Below are 22,801 nucleotides of genomic sequence, written 5' to 3' on the forward strand. Positions count from 1 at the left end.
GCTCTGACTAATACACATTTGGTTAATCCTGACTGATACAGATTTAACCACTGCTATGTTAAATGGTTTAAAACTGCTTCAGAAAGATTAGTCTGTCACACTGTATAAAATGAATGGAAATGTAGAGAAACTGGGGAAAGGAAGAACAGTTAGGCTCTTGTAGCCACCAAGGCAACAGGTGCCTGTAGGCTAGAAATATAAGTTAAGGAAGTATCAGATTATGTATCATAGTTATAGCCTTGGTAATGAGTAAAAGCACTTTGCAAGAGATTGTAGAAGAAAGTAGAATGCATGAACTCTGAGGAACTCCATCATTTCAACAGTTGCAGGAGAAGGCATCTAAGGCAGATTCAGGAGTAGCTGCTGAGTTGAGAGAAAAATCAGAAGTCCAGAGTGTTTAAAACAGAAGACAGTAGTCAATTGTGTCTGATAGCGTTTAAGAGCCGTTTCAGATGAGGACGGAATTGTTCGTTAGTTTTGGCATGTAGAGACTGTGATTTTACCTGTGGTTTCAGTGTCTTCAAAAGATGAGATGGCAGATTGGCATGGATTAAACAGTGAATGGAAGGAGAGAAAAGAGAGACAAGTTGAAAAGTTTTGCTAGGAAAGGGAGCACAGAAATGGGATTTATGGCTGGAAGGGTGTGAAGGATTCAGTGAGGACTGATGTTTAATAGGAATAGAGACACTTCCTCCACTGTGCAAGGTGGGAAGGGCAAAGTAAGTGTAGAGGCCTTTCAGATTGTACATTTGAAGGTGGAAAGATGAGTGAGTTTTCATCTAATGACTTTTATTTTGCAGTAGAGTATGAGGGAGAGTTATCAGCTGAGACTTAGGGAGGCAGAAAGGGTATTGGAGGTTTGCAGAGAAAGAAGGTATTAAATGGCCTTCTTGAAGAAAGGATGGCCCCTGGAGGGAAGGTCACGAGTAAAGAAGAGAACAAAGCCTGCTGAGCCGCCCTGGGGTTTTTGCTAAGGTTGGAAGCTATTGGTGTTGGCATTTGCTGTGGTTTTGTGGTTTCTCTTTTTTGTTTCTGCAGCTCTAGAGGAGGAGTAGGGATATAGATGGTTAGATTCATCCAAGTGTGTAAGACTCTCAAGTGTAATTTCTAAATGAGAATAATTGCAATAAGACCCTCTCAGCCTTGAAAAGAATATACTGAATGTAATTTAACTTTTTCTTGATATCTAAGGTTTTCATTATATTAGCTATGGTGCTCTGATTGTTAAAGTGACTGATCTAGGTTCAATTTGACAGGTTTTTTTGAATGTATGTCACAATGCCACACTGCTGATGTTGAACTGATAGTCAAAATCCCTGTTCCTGGGGCTGGCCCCATGGCCAAGTGGTTAAGTTCGCGCACTCCGCTACAGGCGGCCCAGTGTTTTGTCAGTTCGAATCCTGGGCGCGGACATGGCACTGCTCATCAAACCATGCTGAGGCAGCGTCCCACATGCCACAACTAGAAGGACCCACAACTAAAATATACAACTATGTACCAGGGGGCTTTGGGGAGAAAAAGGAAGAAAATAAAATCTTTAAAAAAAAAAAAAAAATCCTGGGGCTGGCCCCGTGGCCGAGTGGTTAAGTTCGCGTGCTCCACTGCAGGCGGCCCAGTGTTTCGTTGGTTCGAATCCTGGGTGCGGACATGGCACTGCTCATCAAACCACACTGAGGCAGCGTCCCACATGCCACAACTAGAAGGACCCACAATAAAGAATATACAACTATGTACCAGGGGGCTTTGGGGAGAAAAAGGAAAATAAAAAAAAAAATAAATAAAAAAAAAAATCCCTGTCCCTTATAAGTAGCACCTGCCTGTGGTGAGCATGTCACTGCTGTGAAGGTAATGTGTACCTTCTGCCAGGGGAACACAGAACACGTACCCTCTGCAGAACAGATTGGTGGACAGCGGTGGGATGTCAAGGGAGGCTACCAGAAGAGGTGACCAAAGTAGCCAGTTGGCTTGGAACTCAGAAGATCCATTGTCACACAAAACAACTTTGAAAATAGTGGTTAGAGTTCCAGGTCAGGCCATAAAAACCAATGAAAATATGTATTTTCAATGAGAAAAGTAAAAAAAAAAAAAAAAAGAATATTGTTTAAAAATTAAAAGTGGACAATTTTCTAAGCCTTATATTCATTTTGAGACGTGTTGAGCAAATATTATTTCACTTGATAAGGTAGATTTAAGATTTTGTGGAGATTTTTGAGTGAATTCCTGAGTGCTTTTAAGGGCTATTGTATATGATGACAATGACTCTATTGTGTTTAACTCATCTTCAAAACTTCCAACTTTTCCTTTTCATTGATGTCATGTAAACAACTTTTTTTTTTTAACACAGCACTGATTATGGCTACAAGTGGAATAAAGAAGAGGAAAGGTTAACTAACTAATTAATTAATGGGAGTAACTGGATAAAGAGTGGGAAAGAGTGAGCTAGGGGCAGGGAGGCAGGGCACATAACATTTATTTAGTACCTATTATAAGACGGGTACTAGACTAAGTACTTCCATGCACAGTGAATGCATTTAGTCTTAACAAAATCCCATGAGATGTAGATATCATTGATACTCATTTTACCAGTAAGAAAAATCATGGCTAAAATAAATAATTGGCCCTGAGTCAAATTATTAGTGGTAAAAGTCAGAATTTAATCCTAAATTATGCACTTCATTGCCTGTGTTCTTCCCCCAAAAATGGCTAAGGTGAAGTAAGCTATTGGTATTGTAAAATAAAAGAGTTGTTTATATGAGATATTTCTGAGCAGAAAATCAGGGCAATGTTGAGGAATAAAGTGGAATTCCTTGTATTGGCCAAAGCCTGGAGCATTTGTCCAGGAGATATGAGACAGTGATATGGAGCCAGTGCTCACAAATCAGGTTCATGTTTCCCAGGAGGTAATAGTGGAGGGGGCGGGGTGGCAGGGAGGATTATCTTTGCACTACATTGAAAGTTCAGAGTTTGGAAAAGTCTTCCACTTATTTGCACCGTACGAGAGAGACCTATTTCTAATAATTGAGTGGAACTCAATGAGCAGTGTGTATGTGATTAGGAATAGATTTTGTTTTTGTTTAAGCTTAAGTTAGCCGCTACCAATAACTGTGTTTTTAGTCTCTTAGGTCCTTAGTGTGTCTATGAAATCCCCAATTAGATAAACATTGGCGTAAGAGTTCTGAAAGGATATATTCTTTGATAACTCTGTCTGTTCTCAAAAATGTCTTTTGGAAATGTGGGAAAGCAACCTGGTTAGTATTTTATATAAATGGAGAATATAGATTTTAGCATACAATATAAATCTAAGAAAACATAAAAAGGGTTTGTGTTTCTGTTATATGGTTTGGAGAAATCACACAAATTTTTATTTGAGTTCTTTTTAATGCATAGATGAGACTTCTAAATATCTCTTCAAATCTGATTTGTCGCATGTTTCTGAAATGGAATAGATTAGACCTAGCTTAAATATCATACTAAATATTTTATGCCTTATAGTTACTTCTATGCAACTGTTTAATCATCTCCATTGACCACTTTCTTTAATGTTTCTAGGTTATTGAATCTTTGGGAATTATTATTTATAAAGCACTGGACTATGGTTTGAAGGAGAACGAGGAAAGGGAGTTAAGCCCGCCCTTGGAGCAGCTCATCGACCGCATGGCCAATACAATGGAAGCTGAGGCTAGCAATGACGAGGGCTACGAGGCTGTGGATGAAGGTCTGGAAGATGAAGATGGAAGGAGAGAAGTCTCAGCTATCCGGTCATACAGAGACGTCATGAAGGTAAGGGAGCAGTTTACATAGTACGTATTTCTTTCAAAAGTTATTTCATTTGAAAAAAACGGCATGGTGATTCAGCATTTGATAGCAGTTCCTAGACTTTCCGCTATGAGAGAAATGAAAAAGGAACTAAAATACTCTTGGTTCTGTGATTTGTTCATAGCCTCAACATGGGCTTTTATGATTGAATCGTAACTCTCGAAAAACCACTTTTAGATATTATGTGCCCCTTATCATTGCATATAGTACACCAACTTGACTGGGTGTTATGTCTGCAGTTGACTTCTGCATTTTCTTTTTTATGGAGTAAATAACAACTGTGATCACTTACTTATATGAAGATTCTGAATCTGAAGTATCACAGCTGATTGTTTTACTTTGTTTTCTGGAACCATCCAGTGGTATTTATATGTCATGAAACAAGTTCTGTTGCTTGAATTGCATTTTTCTCTTTGATTTTTTCTGTGTACTTGAAAGCCATAATTTCTACAATGCTAAATGCACAGAGATTAAAATTAAGGCTGATTTGTCAAATTAGTCTTAAAAGAGCATTCTGTTTGGAGTTTTTTTTTTCTTTCTAAGATTGGCCCTGAGCTAACGACTGTTGCCAATCTTCTTTTCTCTTTTTTTTCCTGCTTTTTCTTCTCAAATCCCCACAGTACGTAGTTGTATGTTTTAGTTGTGGGTCCTTCTAGTTGTGGCATGTGGGATGCCGCCTCAGCATCACCTGATGAGCGGTGCCATGTCCACGCCCAGGATCCAAACCAACGAACCCTGGGCCACCGAAGCGGAGTGTGCGAACTTAACCACTCGGCCATGGGGCCAGCCCCAGTTTGGAGTTATTTATATGTGATGTTTACTAGATTTTTGTAAGCAGTATTGGCTATATGTCACTTATTCTCCAACTTTTCACGAAGCGTTTCAGAGCCAGGAATAGAGAGGAACCGTGAAAGCAGTGCTTTCTCGCTGCTTCCTATATAAAATCTCTCAGGAACTCAGGAATGGGTCTATACAGTTAGAATTTTTATGAAATTCACATACATTCTTTAGTTCTTTTAGTACTTCTCCTTTTAAATCAACAGCATATACAACTAAAATCCCTCATATATGTACGAATTGAAGTTTCACACATTTTATTAATTTTTTTCTTTCTTTCTTTCTTTTTTGGCGAGGAAGATTGGCCCTGAGCTAACGTCTGCTTCCAATCCTCCTCTTTTTGCTTGAGGAAGGTTGTTGCTGAACTAACATCTGTGCCAATCTTCCTCTATTTTATGTGGGACACCATCACAGCATGGCTTGATAAGCGGTGGGTAGGTCCATGCCCAGGATCTGAACCCATGAACCCCAGGCCACCGAAGCAGAGTGCACAAACTTAACCACTATGCCACCAGGCTGGCCCTGAAATTTCACACATTTTAGTCGTTTTATATTTTCTAGGTGTTAAGATATATTTTTAAAATGTATATATATATATATATACATACTTAAAGGCCAAATAAAACTTTCTGCAGACCACAAATGACCTACTTGTTCTGTTATAGATTAATGATAAATAGTGATAAAAAGTGAAGAGTAAAAGGTTTTCCATTAAGAAACAAAACTACTATGCCTCTAAAATTGAGCTAACTTTTTTGGTAGTGAGTGTGTGTCAGGGGTGAACAAGGAGTGGTGGAGGAGGAAGGGGACCACCTCATGAGCTGTGTCAATTGAGCTAACCCTGGCAACAGTAGAATGACAGATGTTATAGCCAGGTTGCTCTCTTTTCCACTAGATTTGGAAGATGAGGGATAGAAGGTCATTGGAATCTTACAGTTCTTATTCAGTGACATTAAATATGTTAACTTATAAAACCGAAATTCTTGGACTTTCAGCAATTTGAACTGGTGAATTTTATTTTGTTCATTATTTTTAAATTTGAGCTACTGTGTCTACTCTCCTACCTATTGTGCTATCATAATATAAAAAATAAATAGTTAAAGGTATTTAGAAAGACAAGTTGTATAGCTTGGAGGAAAACTGTAAGTTTACCAATTCCATTCTTGGGAATTTTATTGGAGAGTGTCATATCCTCACCTTGTTTCCGTGCTAATCAAAACTGATCAATTAAAAATTTCCACATCTATAACAATATGTTCTGAACGTTTCTTTTAGCTAAATGAGAAGAAAAATTATTGCTGAAACATTTGACAAGTAAACTGAAATTTTAAAATATCATAAAACCCATTATTCACAGCCATCTAGTGTGAGACATATGAGTTTTTGGTTTAGTTAGTGGGTTGAAATCTTCAGTTAGTAAGTTGACTCCTTGTTTACTTTGTTGGAAGAGAAGACAAGAATTAACTGAAGAAATGTAACTACTTTCTTCTTGTTGGAAGTGGAAATGTAAAACTAAGTTTGAATAATATAAATAATAGAAAATTTAGGAACTTGGAGACAATTTGTTTTCAATTCTTAGCAAGACCTCATTAGTGTGTAACTTTTTCCCTGAATAGTCATTTATTCCTACTTATCTTTTAATTGGAATGTTTTAATATTGTGTTTATAGTTGAAAAAGTGCTTTCACACCTGTTGTTATCTGAGCCTTATGATAACACCGTGAGGTAGATTGGATAGGCATTTTTATACCCATTTTATAAATGAAAGAACTAAGACTCAGAGAGTTATGTGACTTGTCCAGCTTCATGGAACTGAATAAATGAGAGGAAGACTAGATGGTGGTTCAATTCAGAGACTTATGGTCAGGCAGGACTTAGATTGGAACCCTGGTTTTGCCATTTTTGTACCAACTATGTTACCCGGGATTATTTAATCCTGTGATCCTTATTCTTATGTAAAGTAAGAATCATAATCCCTGCCTGGTTTTTTGGTGCAGATTAAATTCGATAACATAATCAATATCAAGTATTTAGTATAGTGCTTGTCAGAAATAAAAGTTTAATAGCATTTACTATATGCCAGTCATTTTTCTGGTGCTAGGGACACAGCAGTAAACAACATGCTAATGGTTCCTATCTTTATGACTCTTCACTATAATGGAGAAAAACAGGATGTAAACAAGTAATGCATAAACAAACATATGTAATTTTTTTGACTCATTCCAGGGCTTTTTTCCACTGCATTTAGATCAAAATAAATTGCAGGCACATATTTATGTCAGAGATAGAACATGTTCTTCCCTTAAATTAAGAATATAACACCTGAAATATTTTCTGTTCAGTTTAAGTATTTCTTGAGAAGAATATATAAGCAAGTGGAGGCTTTTAAGAAGTATTACAATCATCCTTAAAAATTATATTTATATCTATAAATATCTATAAATATATTCTTGAAAAGATTCATTCAATTAACATTAGTCAAAAGGAAAAGAGATTGTAGACATGAAGTAAACAGTGGTGATGATGAAGAGTAAAGTATGCAGGAAAGGAAGATTGAAGAGACAAGGTTAAGGATGATGGAACAGTAAGACGTGAGACAGTGAATAGAAAGGAAGAGTAAAAGAAGTGGTGTAGGATCTAGAAAGTGTTTGAGAAATGACTGAAATTAAAATGAGAATAGTACATGAATAAAGTTCTTCATTTGAGATGAATGTAAAAGTCTTAGTTTATTCATGCATTCATTTCCATTTCAAATATTCAGTAAGCAGTTAGTGTAACTTCTTTGTGCTGAGTGCTCTATCAGGCACTTAAGTTGCTGAGGTGAACTTAACTGGGGTTAAGTGAACTCTAGTAAGATAAACGTTATGGACCTGGTATGTAGGACCATACCAGCCGATTCACTACCTTTGTGCAAATTAGCAATAGGCTTTCTTTCTTCAAGATACTGTACTTTCATCTGTGAGAAAATTGCTGTGATAAATATAAACTTGCAATGTCTGTGATGTGGAGGATGTTCTTCTAGGTGTAGTACCTTCATAAACAGTCTGAACGTATGGAAATGGTGGACCAACACATACACAAGGGATGCCTGGAGACAACAGAGAGGGGCACTGAACTCAGCCTGGTGGATTCTGGTTCTCTTACACAATACAATCCCCTAATAATCAGGGAATGCAAATAAAGCAATGTCATTTGCAGCTCTTTTGCATGCAAGAATTTACTTCTGTTGAAATTTGAAATTACGGTAAATTTTTTCTCTCAGTAATTGATAGCTACAGTGTAAATTTACATAGTTCTTATGTAAAGTAACTTGACAGTGTATTAAAAAGTCTAAAACTGTCCACTATTTATAATAGCAAAAGGCTAGAAATATCCCAGATGTCTCTTAATAGGAAATGGTTGAATTAACTATGGTACAGCCAATCAGTGGAGTACTATATAGCTATCAAAAGGATTGAGGAAAGATCTCCAGGATGTATTGTTTACTTGAAAAAACAAGACATAGAAAAGTGTGTATAGTATGCCAGCGTTTATCTAAGAAAAGATATGGATAAGAATACACATAAAAAGTATTTTCTTATGTTAAAAAAAAAAAGAGGAAAGATAAACCAAACTTAAGGGGAAAAAGTTAGCTATACATAGAGAAAAGGAACAGAATAGAAACTAGGACAGGCATTAAAGCTAAGCATCTCTGAATATACTTGATTCTGTAGATCTGATCTAGAAAGAGTACAAATATTTTACATAATTATAAAGCAAAATTGAACATAGAAATATAATCCCCCTCCAAATCCAAAGCAAATTGAACATAACTTTTATCACGTTGGAAACGTAACCACATAGAAAGACCTAGAAAGCAATGACCACGTAGTAGCAGTGAGCACAGCTACCACTAGATCATGTTCTCTAAATACCACTCCCCCTAAAAGAATTCAGGATTCCTTAGAGAAATAGCTAATTCCAGATCTGGGAAGGAAATGTATAAAATAGCCTGGAATGTCTTGTCATATCACAAAGCAAACAAACTATCCAAGATTACTAAGTTGTATAGAAAGGACTCAAAAGCCAACTCATAGAGGCTCCGATTGATCAAAGATGGAAGAATTTGATCATCAATAACAATAATAGCTGTGATGGATTAAAGCACATCGAATATTCTGAATTCCATGAACGTATATATGATAATTAATAAAACCCTCGTTAGTCACCTTTAGAGGTTGTTAGGGAACCAACTTAGTATTTTTGAAAATTGGCACATAAACAGAATATTCATCCTGCCTTTTCCGTACAGTGCCTCAGTGTAACCAAATAGCTTTGGACAAATTTCTCTTTATAAAAGTGTTCCAACTGATAAGTGAAAAGGGAATGATAGGGATTGAAAAATGGTAATCTTCTAACTCTAAAGAAATAAAATCAGTAATTATTGTGGCATCACAAGAGACCAACAGACTTTATGTGCCTCCTGATCAAAGTGTACACCACCACCTACAAAGTATTCTTGCCAAAAAAAAAAATCAAACTTCAATCTGATTAAGCCTCTAGATCTAACTAATCTACCTACCAATTTACAGGAAATCTAAGGGATGTAGAAACATATAACACCATAGGGATGCAATCAACAAAATCCAGATTGTGGGAAACTCTGTAGGACAAATCATGTAATTTCTTCAATAAATAAATTGCAAATTAAAAAAAGGAGGGCGGGGGGAGGGAAACTGACATTAAAAGAAACTTGATAAATTAACTCCCAGTTACAATATGTGGAGCTCATGTGGATCCCGATTAAAAGAAAGAAATTGTGAAACTGTGTATATTTGAGATAATCAGGAAAATTTGACTTCTTACTCTATAGTTGATATTAGGAATTATTTTCCATATTTTTAGATATGATAATAGTATTGTGATTTTTTTAAAGAAGTTATATTTTAGAGATATGTGCTGAAATATTTACAAATGAAATTCAGATGTCTGTAATTTGCTATAAAATAATCCAGAAGGGTGGGACTTGAGTGGGTAAGGATGTAGATAGAACAGGATTGACCATGAATTGATAATTGTTAAGTTGTGTGGTGGGTACATGGTGATTCATTGTACTATTTGCCTAGTTTTGTATATGTTTGAAATTTTTCATACAAAAAATTAAACTATGTAGAAGTATCCGAAGTAATCCTTTGTCATAGTAATGGTGCTGTTAGAAATTTTTCAAAGAGATAATTTTTTAAATTGAGATGTAACTGACATATAACAGTTTCACTTGTACGACATAATAATTCAATATATGTATATATTGCAAAGTGATCATCACAATACGTCTAGTTAATATCCATCACCTCACATAGTTACAGTTTTTTTTCCTGTGATGAGAACGTTTAAGATCTTCTCTCTTAGCAACTTTCAAATACATTATTATTAACTATAGTCACCATGCTGTACATTGCATCCCCAGGACTTACTTATTTTATAACTGGAAGTTTGTACCTTTTGGCCCCCTTCGCCCATTTCACCCACTCCTACCCCCCACCTCTGGCAACCACCAATCTGTTCTCTGTACATAGAGAATTTTTAAAAGAAGAAAATGTTACATAGATACATGAAGATGTGTACTGCAGCATTATTTATAGTATTCTAAAACTAGAAATAAGTGATTCACAAGTGAATAGTATATCAGCTAGATGGACCATTATATAGTCTTTAAAATTATAATTATGTGGGTTATATAGAAATATGGGAAATTTTCATTTTAATAAATGGAAAAAAGACTACCAAAATCTGGATATACTGGCGTATAGATAAATAAGAAAGTGGTCATTTGAAATAGTGTGTTAATGGTGTTGTGGTTCAGGGTGAAACATTTGGCTTCAGAAATTCCGTTCCTCTTATTCTTTAGTATTTATATAATCAATAAAAGATTATAAAATTTTAGTATGGCTATATTAAGTATGTTATTGCCCATGAATGGTTTTATAAGTTATGTTTTCAGTGTTAATTCATACTTTCAAACAAAATGTGGCATGTTTCTGCAAATATAAGGATATAGTTTGCAAATAATAAGTCCTGCTTATAAAAAGCTAGCAGGTTTTTGGTTTGCCATGTAATGTCAGAATTTGCATGCTATCTTGAAAATGCCTCAGAGGAAAAATTTAAGAAAAGAGTTGTACTATAGAATGTGATTAAAAATAGGAACAAGCTTTATATATTTAATTTTATTATACCAAACTAGATTAATCCAGTGCAGAGTATGTTTTCATTTTCAAAATGCGTTTGTGTTACAAACAGCTGAAACAGGATGGGCTATTATTTTCATTTGTGTATAAGTTTGGCCTAGGTTTAAGGGAGTATGTTCAAGGGAAGCCAAACTGTTTGTTTGAGCTTGTCTGTTATTAAGATCTCAGGGCCAGCCTGGTGGCGCAGTGGTTAAGTGTGCACATTCCGCTTCTTGGCGGCCTGGGGTTCACTGGTTTGCATCCCAGGGGTGGACATGGCACCGCTTGGCAAAAGCCATGCTGTGGTAGGCATCCCATGTATAAAATAGAGGAAGATGGGCATGTTAGCTCAGGGCCAGTCTTCCTCAGCAAAAAGAGGAAGATTGGGCAGTAGTTAGCTCAGGGCTAATCTTCCTCAAAAAAAAAAAAAAAAGACCTCTGTTAACGTAGGTTAGTTGGGTGAACATTGTTCTTCAGTCAAATTTGAGTAACTCCAAAAAAGAAATTGTAATTCTCTGTACTTGGAATGTTGTGTTCTGTAAGCTTTGAAATTTGCTGGGAACGTGCTAATTTTCTTACTGATTAAGGCAAAAATTTAGTAATATATTCTGACAGTGTGATCCTGAATTTAGTGAAGATGATCTTTGTGCAGTTTTTTCTTTTCTTAGTTATTAATTTCTTATGATAAATACCTGATTACTATAGGCAAAACATTTTAGTTATAGTTTAAAATAATATTCTACTTGGGTTTTTTTTTTTTTTTTTCTGGGTTAGGAATACTATCCCTGAGCTAACATCTGTACCAGTCTCCCTCTGTTTTGTATATGGGATGCTGCCACAGCATGGCTTGATGAGCTGTGTGTAGGTCTGTGCCCAGGATCTGAACCCACAAACCCCAGGCCACTGAAGCAGAGCATGTGAATTTAACCACTGTGTCACCAGGCTGGTCCCCTATTTAGGTTTTTAGAAATAAAATTATAAGCTTTGCTTGTGAACTGAATATTTTTTAAAACGTTTGAATTTCAGTAGCTGAGAATAAATTATGGGGAAATATTGGAGTCTAATATTATCAACAATGGACTGTGATGTGATAAATTCTAAATATCTCAGAAGATATTTTTATTATGCCATTTTCTCTTCTCTGGTGATAGAATTTACATACATTGCAAAATGTGTCTCTAAACAAAGGATGACTTGAATTGCTGAATGCTTTGTAATTTAGAGTTTAAACAAAAACTGCATTCTCAATTGTGTCAAAATTTTAGGAAAAACTTTATGGTCTCTCTCTGTGCAGTATTTTGACACTAATTATGGTAAAAGGCCAATGGATAATAAATAGAATTTCTGAGTTCCTGACATACGTCTTTTTTTTTTCTTCTCCCCGAAGCCCCCCAGTATATAGTTGTATATCCTAGTTGTGAATGCCTCTGGTTGTGCTATGTGGGACGCCCCCTCAGCATGGCCTGATGAGTCGTGCCATGTCTGTGCCTGGGATCCGAACCAGCAAAACCCTGGGCTGCTGAAGGGGAGCATGCTAATTTAACCACTTGGCTACGAGGCCAGCCCCACCGTACATCTTTGATTTGGTATTAAATAAAGATTTTTCTCCTAGTTGGTGCATTGCTTCAAAATACAGATGCTAACTTATTTGACAAACTAAAAGTGAAAGTATTTCAAAACATTACAAAGTATTCTAGTCTGTCTTTTTTCTAATCACATCTGTCTCATCAAGGTTTGCTGATAATTTCATATTTTCTTGAAAATATATAACAAGGTCCTATGTGTTTAATGAAAATTTTCAGAAATTTTATTAGGATTCTAGCAGTATTATTAACGAGTCTATACAGGGAATCCAGATAATGGAGTTGTCAGACTGACTTTTCATTGATGGTTTAGAGTTCCAAGAGTCAGGATTGAAACTTTAAGTAGAGATCTGGAAAATATATAAAAAGAACCAAATGGAAATTTGAGAAACAAAACATAAAATAACGGAAATAAAAGTTTAGGGGGTGGGTTTAATAGACTAGATAGAGCTGAAGAGAGAATGAGTGAAGTGGAATGTTACCAGTAGAAAATAGTCAAAATGAATCACAGAGACACAAAAAGAATAAAAAGTACAGAACAGAAGGTAAGATACAAAGGCAGGACATGTAATTAAAGTCCTAAATGGAGAGCAAAGAAGAGAGAGGATGGAAGAAATATTTGAAGACGTACTAAGAATTTTCCAAAACTGTGGAAAACACTATGCCTCAGAGTCAAGAACCCCACAAACCAAGAGCAAGATAAATAAAATGAAAAATAATCTAGTCTCATTATATTTAAACTGCTAAAAACCACAAACAGAAAATCTAAAATCAGCCAGAGGGAAAATAGACTGCACCTGACTTCTCAACAGAAATAATGGAAGCTAGAAGACAGAATGGTATGGTATCTTCAAAATTCTAAAATAGAACCTAAAGTTCTTTACGTAGTGAAATATCTGTCAAGATTAAAGATAAGGTAGAACTTGTTTCCTGACAAAAACAAGAATTGCCTAGAGTAGGCATTGGGGGATCATCAGTCTTTGGTGGCATTTAAAGTGGTTGTAGTAGACAAGGTCAGCTAAAGTGAGTAGAGAGAAACCCAAAGATGCAAGATTGAACCCAAAAAACTCCAGCATTTTGTTTTAACTTAAAAATTTATTCATAGAACAAGGGAAGGTAGGTTAAGTAAGAGGTTACAGAGCCTAGTCCTCTCCTTTTAGACATAAACTGAAACCCAGCAATGTTAAATAAATTGTCCAGGGTTGTATAACTTCATGTTGATAGATATGGGACAGAACCTGCTCCTTCTAATTGTGTTCCTATGCCTCTATCGTGTCCCTTCTCTTTTGTAACTTTAAAGATGATTTTGTTGCATTCTTACTGTATACCATGCTCTAAGCTTAGACCCTTTAAGAACATTATTTCCTTTAATATAAAAGTGATACACATTCATTCTAGAGTAGAGTGCATAAGAACTTGGGCTCTAGAGTTAGACTGCCTGGATTCAATTCCATTTCTACTGGCTAGCTGTATGACCTTGGGTAAATTATTAAGCTGTTCTAAATCTCAATTTTCTAATCTCTAAATTGGGTTGTTGTAAGGATTAGATGTGATGATGCATTTACAAAGAGCAAAATAAATATCAAGCAATCCATTGACACTGAAATAACCACTAGGAGTATTTCTCCTCTGTGGGATTATTTCTCTGTCTTAATGGAGACTTTGTGGAATTTTGTTGTTCTTTGTTAATTTTTTTAAACATTTACAAAATTGTGGTAAAATACACATAACATAAAATTTACCATTTTAAAGTTTACAATTTAGTGGCATTCAGTACATTCACAATTATTGTCCAACCATCACCACTGTCTAGTTCCAGAGCTTTTGTTTACCCTAAATGGAAACCCTGTATCTGTCACTTCCCATCCTTCCTCCTTCAGCCCCTGGCAACCACTAATCAGCTTTCTGTCTCTGTGGTTTTGTGTATTCTGGGTATTATATATAAATAGAATCATGCAGTATGTGACCTTTGGTGTCTGGCATCTTTCACTTAGCATAATTCTGTTAAGGTTGATCCATGTTGTAGCATGTGTTAGTACTTTATTCCTTTTTATGACTGAATAAGATTCCATTGTATGGCTATACCATATTTTTTGTTTATACATTCATCAGTTTAGAACATTTGAATTGTTTCTACCTTTTGATTACTATGAATAGTGCTGGTATAAGCATTCGTGTACAAGTTTTTGTTTGAACATCTACTTTCAGTTCTTTTGGATGTATACCTAGGAGTCTAATTGCAGGATCACATGGTAATTCTCTGTGTAACTTTTTGAGGAGCCACCAAACTATTTTTCGCAATGGCTACACCATCTTACATTCTTACCAGCAATTCACAAGGGTTCCAATTTTTCAGTGTTCTCACCGAGACTTATTTTCCATTTTTTGTTTGTTTTTATAGCCATCCTAATGGGTGTGAGTGGTATCTCTTTGTGGTTTTGATTTGCATTTCCCTAATGACTAATGATGTTGAGCATATTTATATGTGCTTTTTGGCCATTTGTGTATCTTTTTTGGGAAAAAAAAGTCAAGTCAATTTTTTAATTGTGTTGTTTGTCTTTTTTTTAGCTTAAGAGTTCTTTATATATTCTGCATACTAGGCCCTTATCAGATACATGATTTGAAAATATTTTCTCTCATTATGTGGACTGTTTTTTCACTCTCTTGATAGTGTCCTTTGATGCACAAAAATTTTCAGCTTTGATGAAGTCTAATTTATCCATCTATTTATTGTTGTTACTTGTGCTTTTGGTTTCACATTTCAAAAACCATTACCGAGTCCATGACTCTGAAGTTTTATCCCCATGTTTTCTTCCAAGAATTTTATAGTTTTGGCTTTTATATTTGAGTCTCTAATCCAATTTGAGTTAATATTTATATATGGTGTGAGATAGGGTACAACTTCATTTTTTTGCAAGTGGATATCCAGTTTTCCCAGCATCATTTGTTGAAGAGACTATTCTTTCCCTACTTAGTGACCTGGGTACTTTTGTCAAAAATCAATCAACCATAGATGTGTGGGTTTATCTCCGGACTCTCAGTTCTATTCCATTGATTTATATGTCTGTCTTTATGCCAGTACCACACTGTTTTGATTACTGAACTTTGCAGTAAGTTTTGAAATTTGGAAGTGTGTGTCTTCCAACTTTGTTCTTTCTAAGATTGTCTCAGCTATTTGGAGCCCCTTGCGATTCCATATGAATTTTAGGATTGGCTGTTCATTTCTCCAAAAAGGCCATAAGGGCTTAGTTAAGGATCTCTAGATCGCTTTGTGTAGTATTGATATTTTAACAATGTGTCTTCCAACCCATGAATACAGGGTGTCTTTCCACTTATTTAGATCGTCTTCAGTTTCTTTCAGCAATGTTTTGTAGTTTTCAGTGTGTAAGTCTTGCACCTCCTTGGTTAGATTTATTCCATAGTATTTTTTTTTATGCTACTGTAAATGGAATTTTCTTAAGTTTATTTGCTGATTATTCATTGGTACTGTAAATACAACTTTTTTGTGTATAAGTCATGTATCCCACAACTTTGCTGAAATTACATTAACTCTAATAGTTTTTATGGATTCCTTTGGATTTTCTATATATAAAATTATGTTATATGCAACACTTTTAGGCCTAGTTATTACCTTTACACCACTGTTTTTCAAGTCACAGGCCTATTAATGGGTTGCGAAATCAATCAAATGTGTAAGTTTTGTGAAATTTTTGTATATAAAACATATACATATTCATGTGTTTGAGTCCTTACTTAAAATATGTTTCCTACTGTGAATTACAGTCAAAAGATTTATGCCGTATTTCACAACATGTAATTGGAATATAAAATTATGGGATTAGTTAGATAAAGGTGAAAGTGCTAGCACTTGCTTTTCATTTCTTTGGAAATGGTAATTCTACGTTGGAAGCTGTTTCTGGATACAAAAATAATTGAGCTAAAATATACTTTCTGTTCATTGTAGCTCTGTGAATAATAAGCTTGTGAGATTTTTGCTTTTCATGCTTCCCTGATGAATCAATTCCTAGCCAGTTTTTGGTACTGTGAAGAAAGTTTCTTACTGAAACTCAAAATATTTTCTTGAGAATGTATTTTATTAAAGATAGTAATCTCTAAATTGCATATGATACTTATTATAAATGAAAATAACAAAAAGCCATCTTATGAAGGATATTACCGTCTACAAAGATATCTTTTAGTCTCCAATAGATAAAGTTATTATTATAAAATGTGTATTTTCAGTAATTGTATTAATGTCAAATTTACTGAATATAATAGAGAATTAAGGGAGAATTTAACAGCTTTTTAATGCAAATGAAATACCTTAAAACAATAACTATTGTACATGGATACAAAATTATTATTTATAGAAACATAAAATAGATAAAATTATTCCTGTGCATTAGATTCTTGTTAGGATGTCTTTCTAATTCTAAAAAATTAAATGGTGTTTGATTTTTCTAAATTGTTTTGCATGCTGTTAAATTTAAATTTCACCTTTCCCCACAAGTAGTTTGTGGGGATTATGGACTATGTATAGTAAAGGATGTTGGGACTGGAGGTATCATCAGTGGGTCATGTTGCCCTCTGCCCTCTTTCCTCCACTTGCCGTCTAGTGATGAGGCATCTTCCCTCATGTATTCCTGACATTCTTTTTACTACGTTACACAATTCAATATGTACCGAACTGAGCCTGGGCTTCAGAATCCAATAGGACTGTGTTGACTTCTCCTTATCCCTCATGTCAATTTTATGACTGTGAACAAGTCTCTTGATTCCTCTTAACCTCAGTTTCCCTTCCTATAAAATCGGGATAATTCTGGGTTACATTGAAGAATAAATGATGTTATGCTGTGTATATGACATGTTAAATATAGTGCCTGGCATGATAAATACTCAATAAACGGTAGCTATTAAAATACCTGAGTTATGATTAATACTTAATAAATGGTAATTCTCTTTCTGCTCCCAACCATAACTTTTACATATGTCCTATCATTTTCAAATAGAAGCTAACCAATTCTAGTAAGATCATCCGTGCTGTTGGGTGTTTCTTAGTTTGTGGACCACTTTTTCCATATAATTGTATGAAATTTACTGATGGCCTTGTGATACATCATTAAGCTTTGGATAATGGGAATTGCGGAGTTGCCCTGCTGTCCGATATGAAAATACAAATATATTGGGTGTGTCTATTTTTAAGGTACAAAAGACCTGCAAATAATAAACAAGCACCATTATTTTTTCTTCTTTAGTTATGCGCTGCTCATCTCCCAACTGAATCAGAGGCACCAAATCATTATCAAGCAGTATGTCGGGCACTGTTTGCAGAAACAATGGAGCTGCATACATTTCTGACTAAAATTAAGAGTGCAAAGGAGGTAAGTACTACTGTTTCATATTTATTTGCATTGTGAAAGATAAACCTGAATTTACGACATTGTCCATCATATTATTTAAAATATTTATTACCATCCTTCTGATGAGTGCTGAAAATCATTCAGGAAAGAAGCAAGTTAGGCAAAAATTAACTCTATTCTTTAAAATCTCAGTGTGTAAATCCATTTTATAAAACAAAAATTTTCGTAAAGCTGCCTTACAAATGGGACATAATGCTCAATTGATTTAAACAATTTCCCATGTGACTTACTTTTCACCCTCTTTCTGCTGCTCTTTTTTCCATTTTAAAACATGTCAGTACCACTTTCAGGAAGGGATAAGGACTCAGGAAGGAGGCTACACATCTGATAATTTAGTTATCTTACAGTGGATTCGATTAAATATTTAAAGGAGGAGATGTGAATTAATATTCAGATAACCCAAAATCTCATTTTAGCTTTTTTATTTATTTGTCATTGTCTATGAGTTAAAAATGTTGTATGTAGAGTCCAAAGAGAATCATTCTAACTTATTCACAAGGAGAGTTGCTGTATTTTACATCACACAGATGGTTGTGAAGATTCATGAGGTCTATATAAAGCAGCACAGCATCTGGCACACAGTAAGAGCTCAGTCCATGATGGTTAGTGGGTATCATTTCTGTTAAGGCTAAAGTACGGAGTTTATCTGAAACACTAGTTTAAAACTTATGATAACACAGTTTGGGGAGGGACACGTGGGATGTGTAAAGGAGGAAGGAAAATACTAACTTATATTATCCAAATAAGACTAATTAGCTCCAGTAATAAGTGACAGATATCTCAGGCAGATTACCCTTCATAAGTCACCTTAAGTAAATCTGTTTTCTATGTATGAATAAGAGCTCTAAGCATTCCTCTTCAGTCTAACCAGGATACTGCTTATAGTCTGTCTTTGTGTTAGGCCAATGAAAACCTATGTCTATTTATTTTTAGCATTTGATAGAATTTGACCCTAGAGGAAAGCCTTCAACAGGGTGGAAAAGGGTGAAGTGTATGTTATTTGAAGAATAATTGTAAATACATTGTGGGCAAACTTTTCTTCCTGGACAGAACCAGAGGACGTAGGACTGATTAAAAGCTTTAGAGCGAACATTCAAAAGCACATCCCCAATTAAGGTTTAGTAAGTAGTAGAAAATATTACTTTTTAAGCTTGTAATTATCTTCCCCAGCTTGTTAAGATTGAGATTGCCTTCCCCAGAGAAACAAGCATTATTTTTAGGGTATAAGTACAGTCCTTTGGGATTACTAGAGTAAATTAAATGAGCTCTTACAGTCCTTCCGATGCAGACATTCTTAGGAACCATTTCTGAGTTTAAAGAACAGTATTAATAGGTTTTTTTCCTTCTCTACTCCAGTGAGCTTTAAACAGTTTTTTTGCTCTTAATTAAAACTTTGCTTTGCAAGATATACAAACACATTCTCGGAAAGAGATTTAAAGATTATCAAAGTTTATTTAAATTAAAATCTCACAAATGGAGTGAAAGAACGCTAATGTCTGGAACCATTGGTGGCTCTGTGGCAATGCCCGCAGAGACCAGCCAGGTCCTGGCCAAGGTTGGGGACATTAAGGTCAGGGTTCCTGCTACATCTCATTCTGTTACCCTCTGGCACCACCCCAAATTTAGGTCTTTATAGACACTAGTTCTATCCTCTTTTTGCATCTCCTGCTCTGGATCCTTACTGTCTTGATCTCTTCTTAACCCTTTCCATTCTCTCTAGAAACTGCTTCATTTTTAAAATGAACTCCTCAGTCCCCTCAGGCTCTTCTCAGAACACTCACTCCCCCAAGGGTAGTGCTTTCTCTTGCTTCCCTCTTGTGAGAAGCTGCTCTCTCCTCCATGTCTTTATATCTCTGGACTGGGATGGGTTGATAATATTCTCTCTCTCCCCCACTGCTTTCAAAACATTACTCTTCATACTTGTACAAAAAGCTCAGGCCATCCACGCCTACTATTCTTAGACCCATTGTCACTGTCATCTGCCGTCATCCTGAGTGATTTCTTTGATAAAAAGAAACTATAGCTTTGTATCCTTGGCTTCCCCTCTACTTCATTCCTCTGCTTATCTGAACACCTTTGTCCTTGCGATAACCTGCAATCAGTCCACCTTGGAAATTAGGGGCTTTTGTCCCTACTTCCTGACTGTAACCCCGTCCCTCGAGCTCTTTCCCTCACTGCCACCTGAACTAGTCTTCCAGTCCCTTGACTCCCCCATTTTGTTTCAGTTTATCAGCCCTTCCTGAGTCTACTTCCTTTCCTGCATGGATAGGTTCAGTCACTTTACCAGGGGTTCAGGTCCACGTGTCCAACCCAGATTACTACATAGCCTCCCGCTGGTCTCCTCATCACTGCATATTCTCTCCATCCAGTTCATCTTCCACGTTGTCAACGAATGATTCCTGTTGATCACAGATCTGACCTTAGGAGTCTGGCTCCAGGCCCAAACCTACGTGTGATCTTTCAGGCCTGAGCCCAGGCTGGCTTTCTCTGGCATGCCTCAGTGGGAGAAGCTGCCCTCCCCACACAGGACTTGATGCACAGCCAGTGTACTGCATTCTGTGGTTTTCTACAGGGATTGCGAGGGCTCAGAACACCCCTACCGGAGTGGCCATGCTTCTGTGTACATCTGCAATTCCGAGCCCAGGCATCTCCGCATGAAGGACCTTGGCTGAGGCACTTTTCTACCCTCTGACTCAGAACTTTCCATTCCTAGCCTCCCCTCCCTCCTTCCCACAGGCCCTCAGGTCCATAAAATGGCAGGAGCCTTTTGTCCAGGGCTCCTCAGTAGTGAGATTTCCCCTGCCTGTACTGCATGTCCCCTGACCTTCCCCCAGGGCCTTTCTGTGTGGGGAAAATGGAACGAGGGGAGCAAAACATCCTTTTTGGCCTCGTGTTTGCACTGTTGCAGTAAGTGAATAAAGGCTTGATTGGTATTTTCCATTTGGCTCGTCCTACCTGACCACTAGACACCTGGCAGTTCAACAGAGCTGTGTTGCTTCCCTGATTATATGGCTTCCCATCACCTATAGAGTAAACTTAAAACTCCTTTGTGTTGCACGCAAGGCTCTTCATGGTATGTCACATATTTTATTCTCCTTTTCAGCACTGCCTCCTTTGCATTTTATACTATCTAGTCAAAATTACTTAGAGCTTCTGAATACATCATGCTATTGTACATCTGTGACCCTCGCATATTCTGTTCTTTCTGCCTGGAATTCTCTTCTCTCTTTGTCTGCTTGGTGAACTCCTATATTTCTATCTAAACCTTGCTCACATGTTACCTCCTTTGTGAAATATTCATGACCTCCCTCCATCCCTAACAGAGTTTTATGGACTCCATTACCTCTTTATCTTGTCTATCTTTCAGTCTTGCACTTCTCATGTTCCATGGTAGTTATTTGCTTACATCTTTGTAATTTTTTGTCCACAGCTGGACCAGATGCTTCTTGAGATAAATGACTGTTTTAAATCATCCTTATATTAATGATTCTTGAGGCAGTATGTGCACATAGGAAATACTCTGAGAATATTTGTTGAACTGAAATAATTTATACATTATGTCTGTGTTTTTCCAGAACTTCAAAGATTTTCTTCTGGTTGAAAGAAGTCAGTTTAAAGCATTTCTGACTGTTAGAAACATTTTGGCCAAAATATTTCTAGTAAATATGAGAACGGTTATGGGGGGTCTAGATGAGTGAGGTTTTTTAGTGTTCTTGCCATTCTTTAAATTTATACATAAAAATTCACTTAATAAAAGTGGGTCTTGAGAAAGCAAGCTGTAAAACATGTGGAAATCCTGGCACTTAAGAACATTCTGTACCATTTAATTACAGACTTTATGCTACATAAATTGCCTGTCAACACTGAAGTTTAGGAATGGAGTCTTATAGGTTCCAAATGGATTTCCTCTTCCTCTGCAATGTCTGCAACTTTTTTGAAATTATAGAAGATTTTCAGGTCAGCCCTGGTGGCCTAGTGGTTAAGTTCGACATGCTCCACTTCAGCAGCCAAGGTTTGCTTCCCAGGCTCAGATCTACACCACTTGTCTGTCATTGGCCATCCTGTGGTGGCAGCTCGTGTACAAAAAGAGGACGATTGGCAGCAGATGTTGGCTCAAGGCGAATCTTCCTCAGTAAAAAAAAAAAAGAAAAGAAAGAAAAATTTTCATACATGTTAGTTCATGTATGTATATATGTTAGTTGTTTTAACTTTTTCTCCAGAGTCCTAATTGCACACTAGTAATAAAATAATCTGTTAATTTGATATTTTTTCTAAAGATCTCAAAATACTTTATAAATTTTAAGAATCAGGCAATCTTTCTCCTGTATCTGTGAGTTAGTGTATGTCAGTTGGAATTTTCAAAGTAATCATCTCTGATTCAACAAGTTAATTATGTGATTATCAGTGATGTTTCAAACCACCTTATATCTCTCTGTGAGTGTATAAAATTAGGGTAGAATCTTAGTATCAGAAGATTTCAGCTCAGTTGCTGTTAATGTTCCTGATTTGATAGACTGAAAGTACTTTATATTAAATTTCTTATATGCTCAATTGCCAATTTATTGAAATCTAAAACCCATAATTTATTTCAAAATGTTATAGTTATTCTATAAAATGCTAATTACATTTACTAGACCTGGCTACTTTACAAAGCACAAAGCCTTGTAGTTCATCATCTATTTAGAAAGCAAACTCATTTTCATTCTAGTTTATTTTCATGATGTGATGATTTCCTCCTTAAACAATGAATGAGATCCTTTAAGGTTATTCTCTGAATGATAGAGAAGATTTGAATAGGCCTGCTGTTACTGTATCTCAAAGGCAATTTGATATCCTTGAATGTAAGTGCATATTATCATGTCTCATAAGCAATTTGATATCCTTGTGTGTAAGTATAGAAGGAGGGACTATCTAAGCAAGCCATTTAGTGCGTCAGGGTGTAT

The 22,801-nt window shown here is 36.0% G+C and overlaps 1 protein-coding gene across 11 annotated transcripts in view; it reads left to right on the forward strand.

Moving 5' to 3' along the window:
* Positions 1–22,801, forward strand: part of SPIRE1 (spire type actin nucleation factor 1) — a 216,445-nt gene that overhangs the window by 96,675 nt on the left and 96,969 nt on the right. For all 11 annotated transcript variants that reach the window (XM_070220660.1, XM_070220659.1, XM_023648211.2 and 8 more), the window contains 2 exons: positions 3,550–3,780; positions 17,694–17,819. In XM_070220660.1, coding sequence (XP_070076761.1) covers positions 3,550–3,780; positions 17,694–17,819 — 357 coding nt within the window. The remainder of the gene's footprint in view (positions 1–3,549; positions 3,781–17,693; positions 17,820–22,801) is intronic.

Source organism: Equus caballus, chromosome 8, assembly GCF_041296265.1.
Source record: "Equus caballus isolate H_3958 breed thoroughbred chromosome 8, TB-T2T, whole genome shotgun sequence".
NCBI lineage: Eukaryota > Metazoa > Chordata > Mammalia > Perissodactyla > Equidae > Equus > Equus caballus.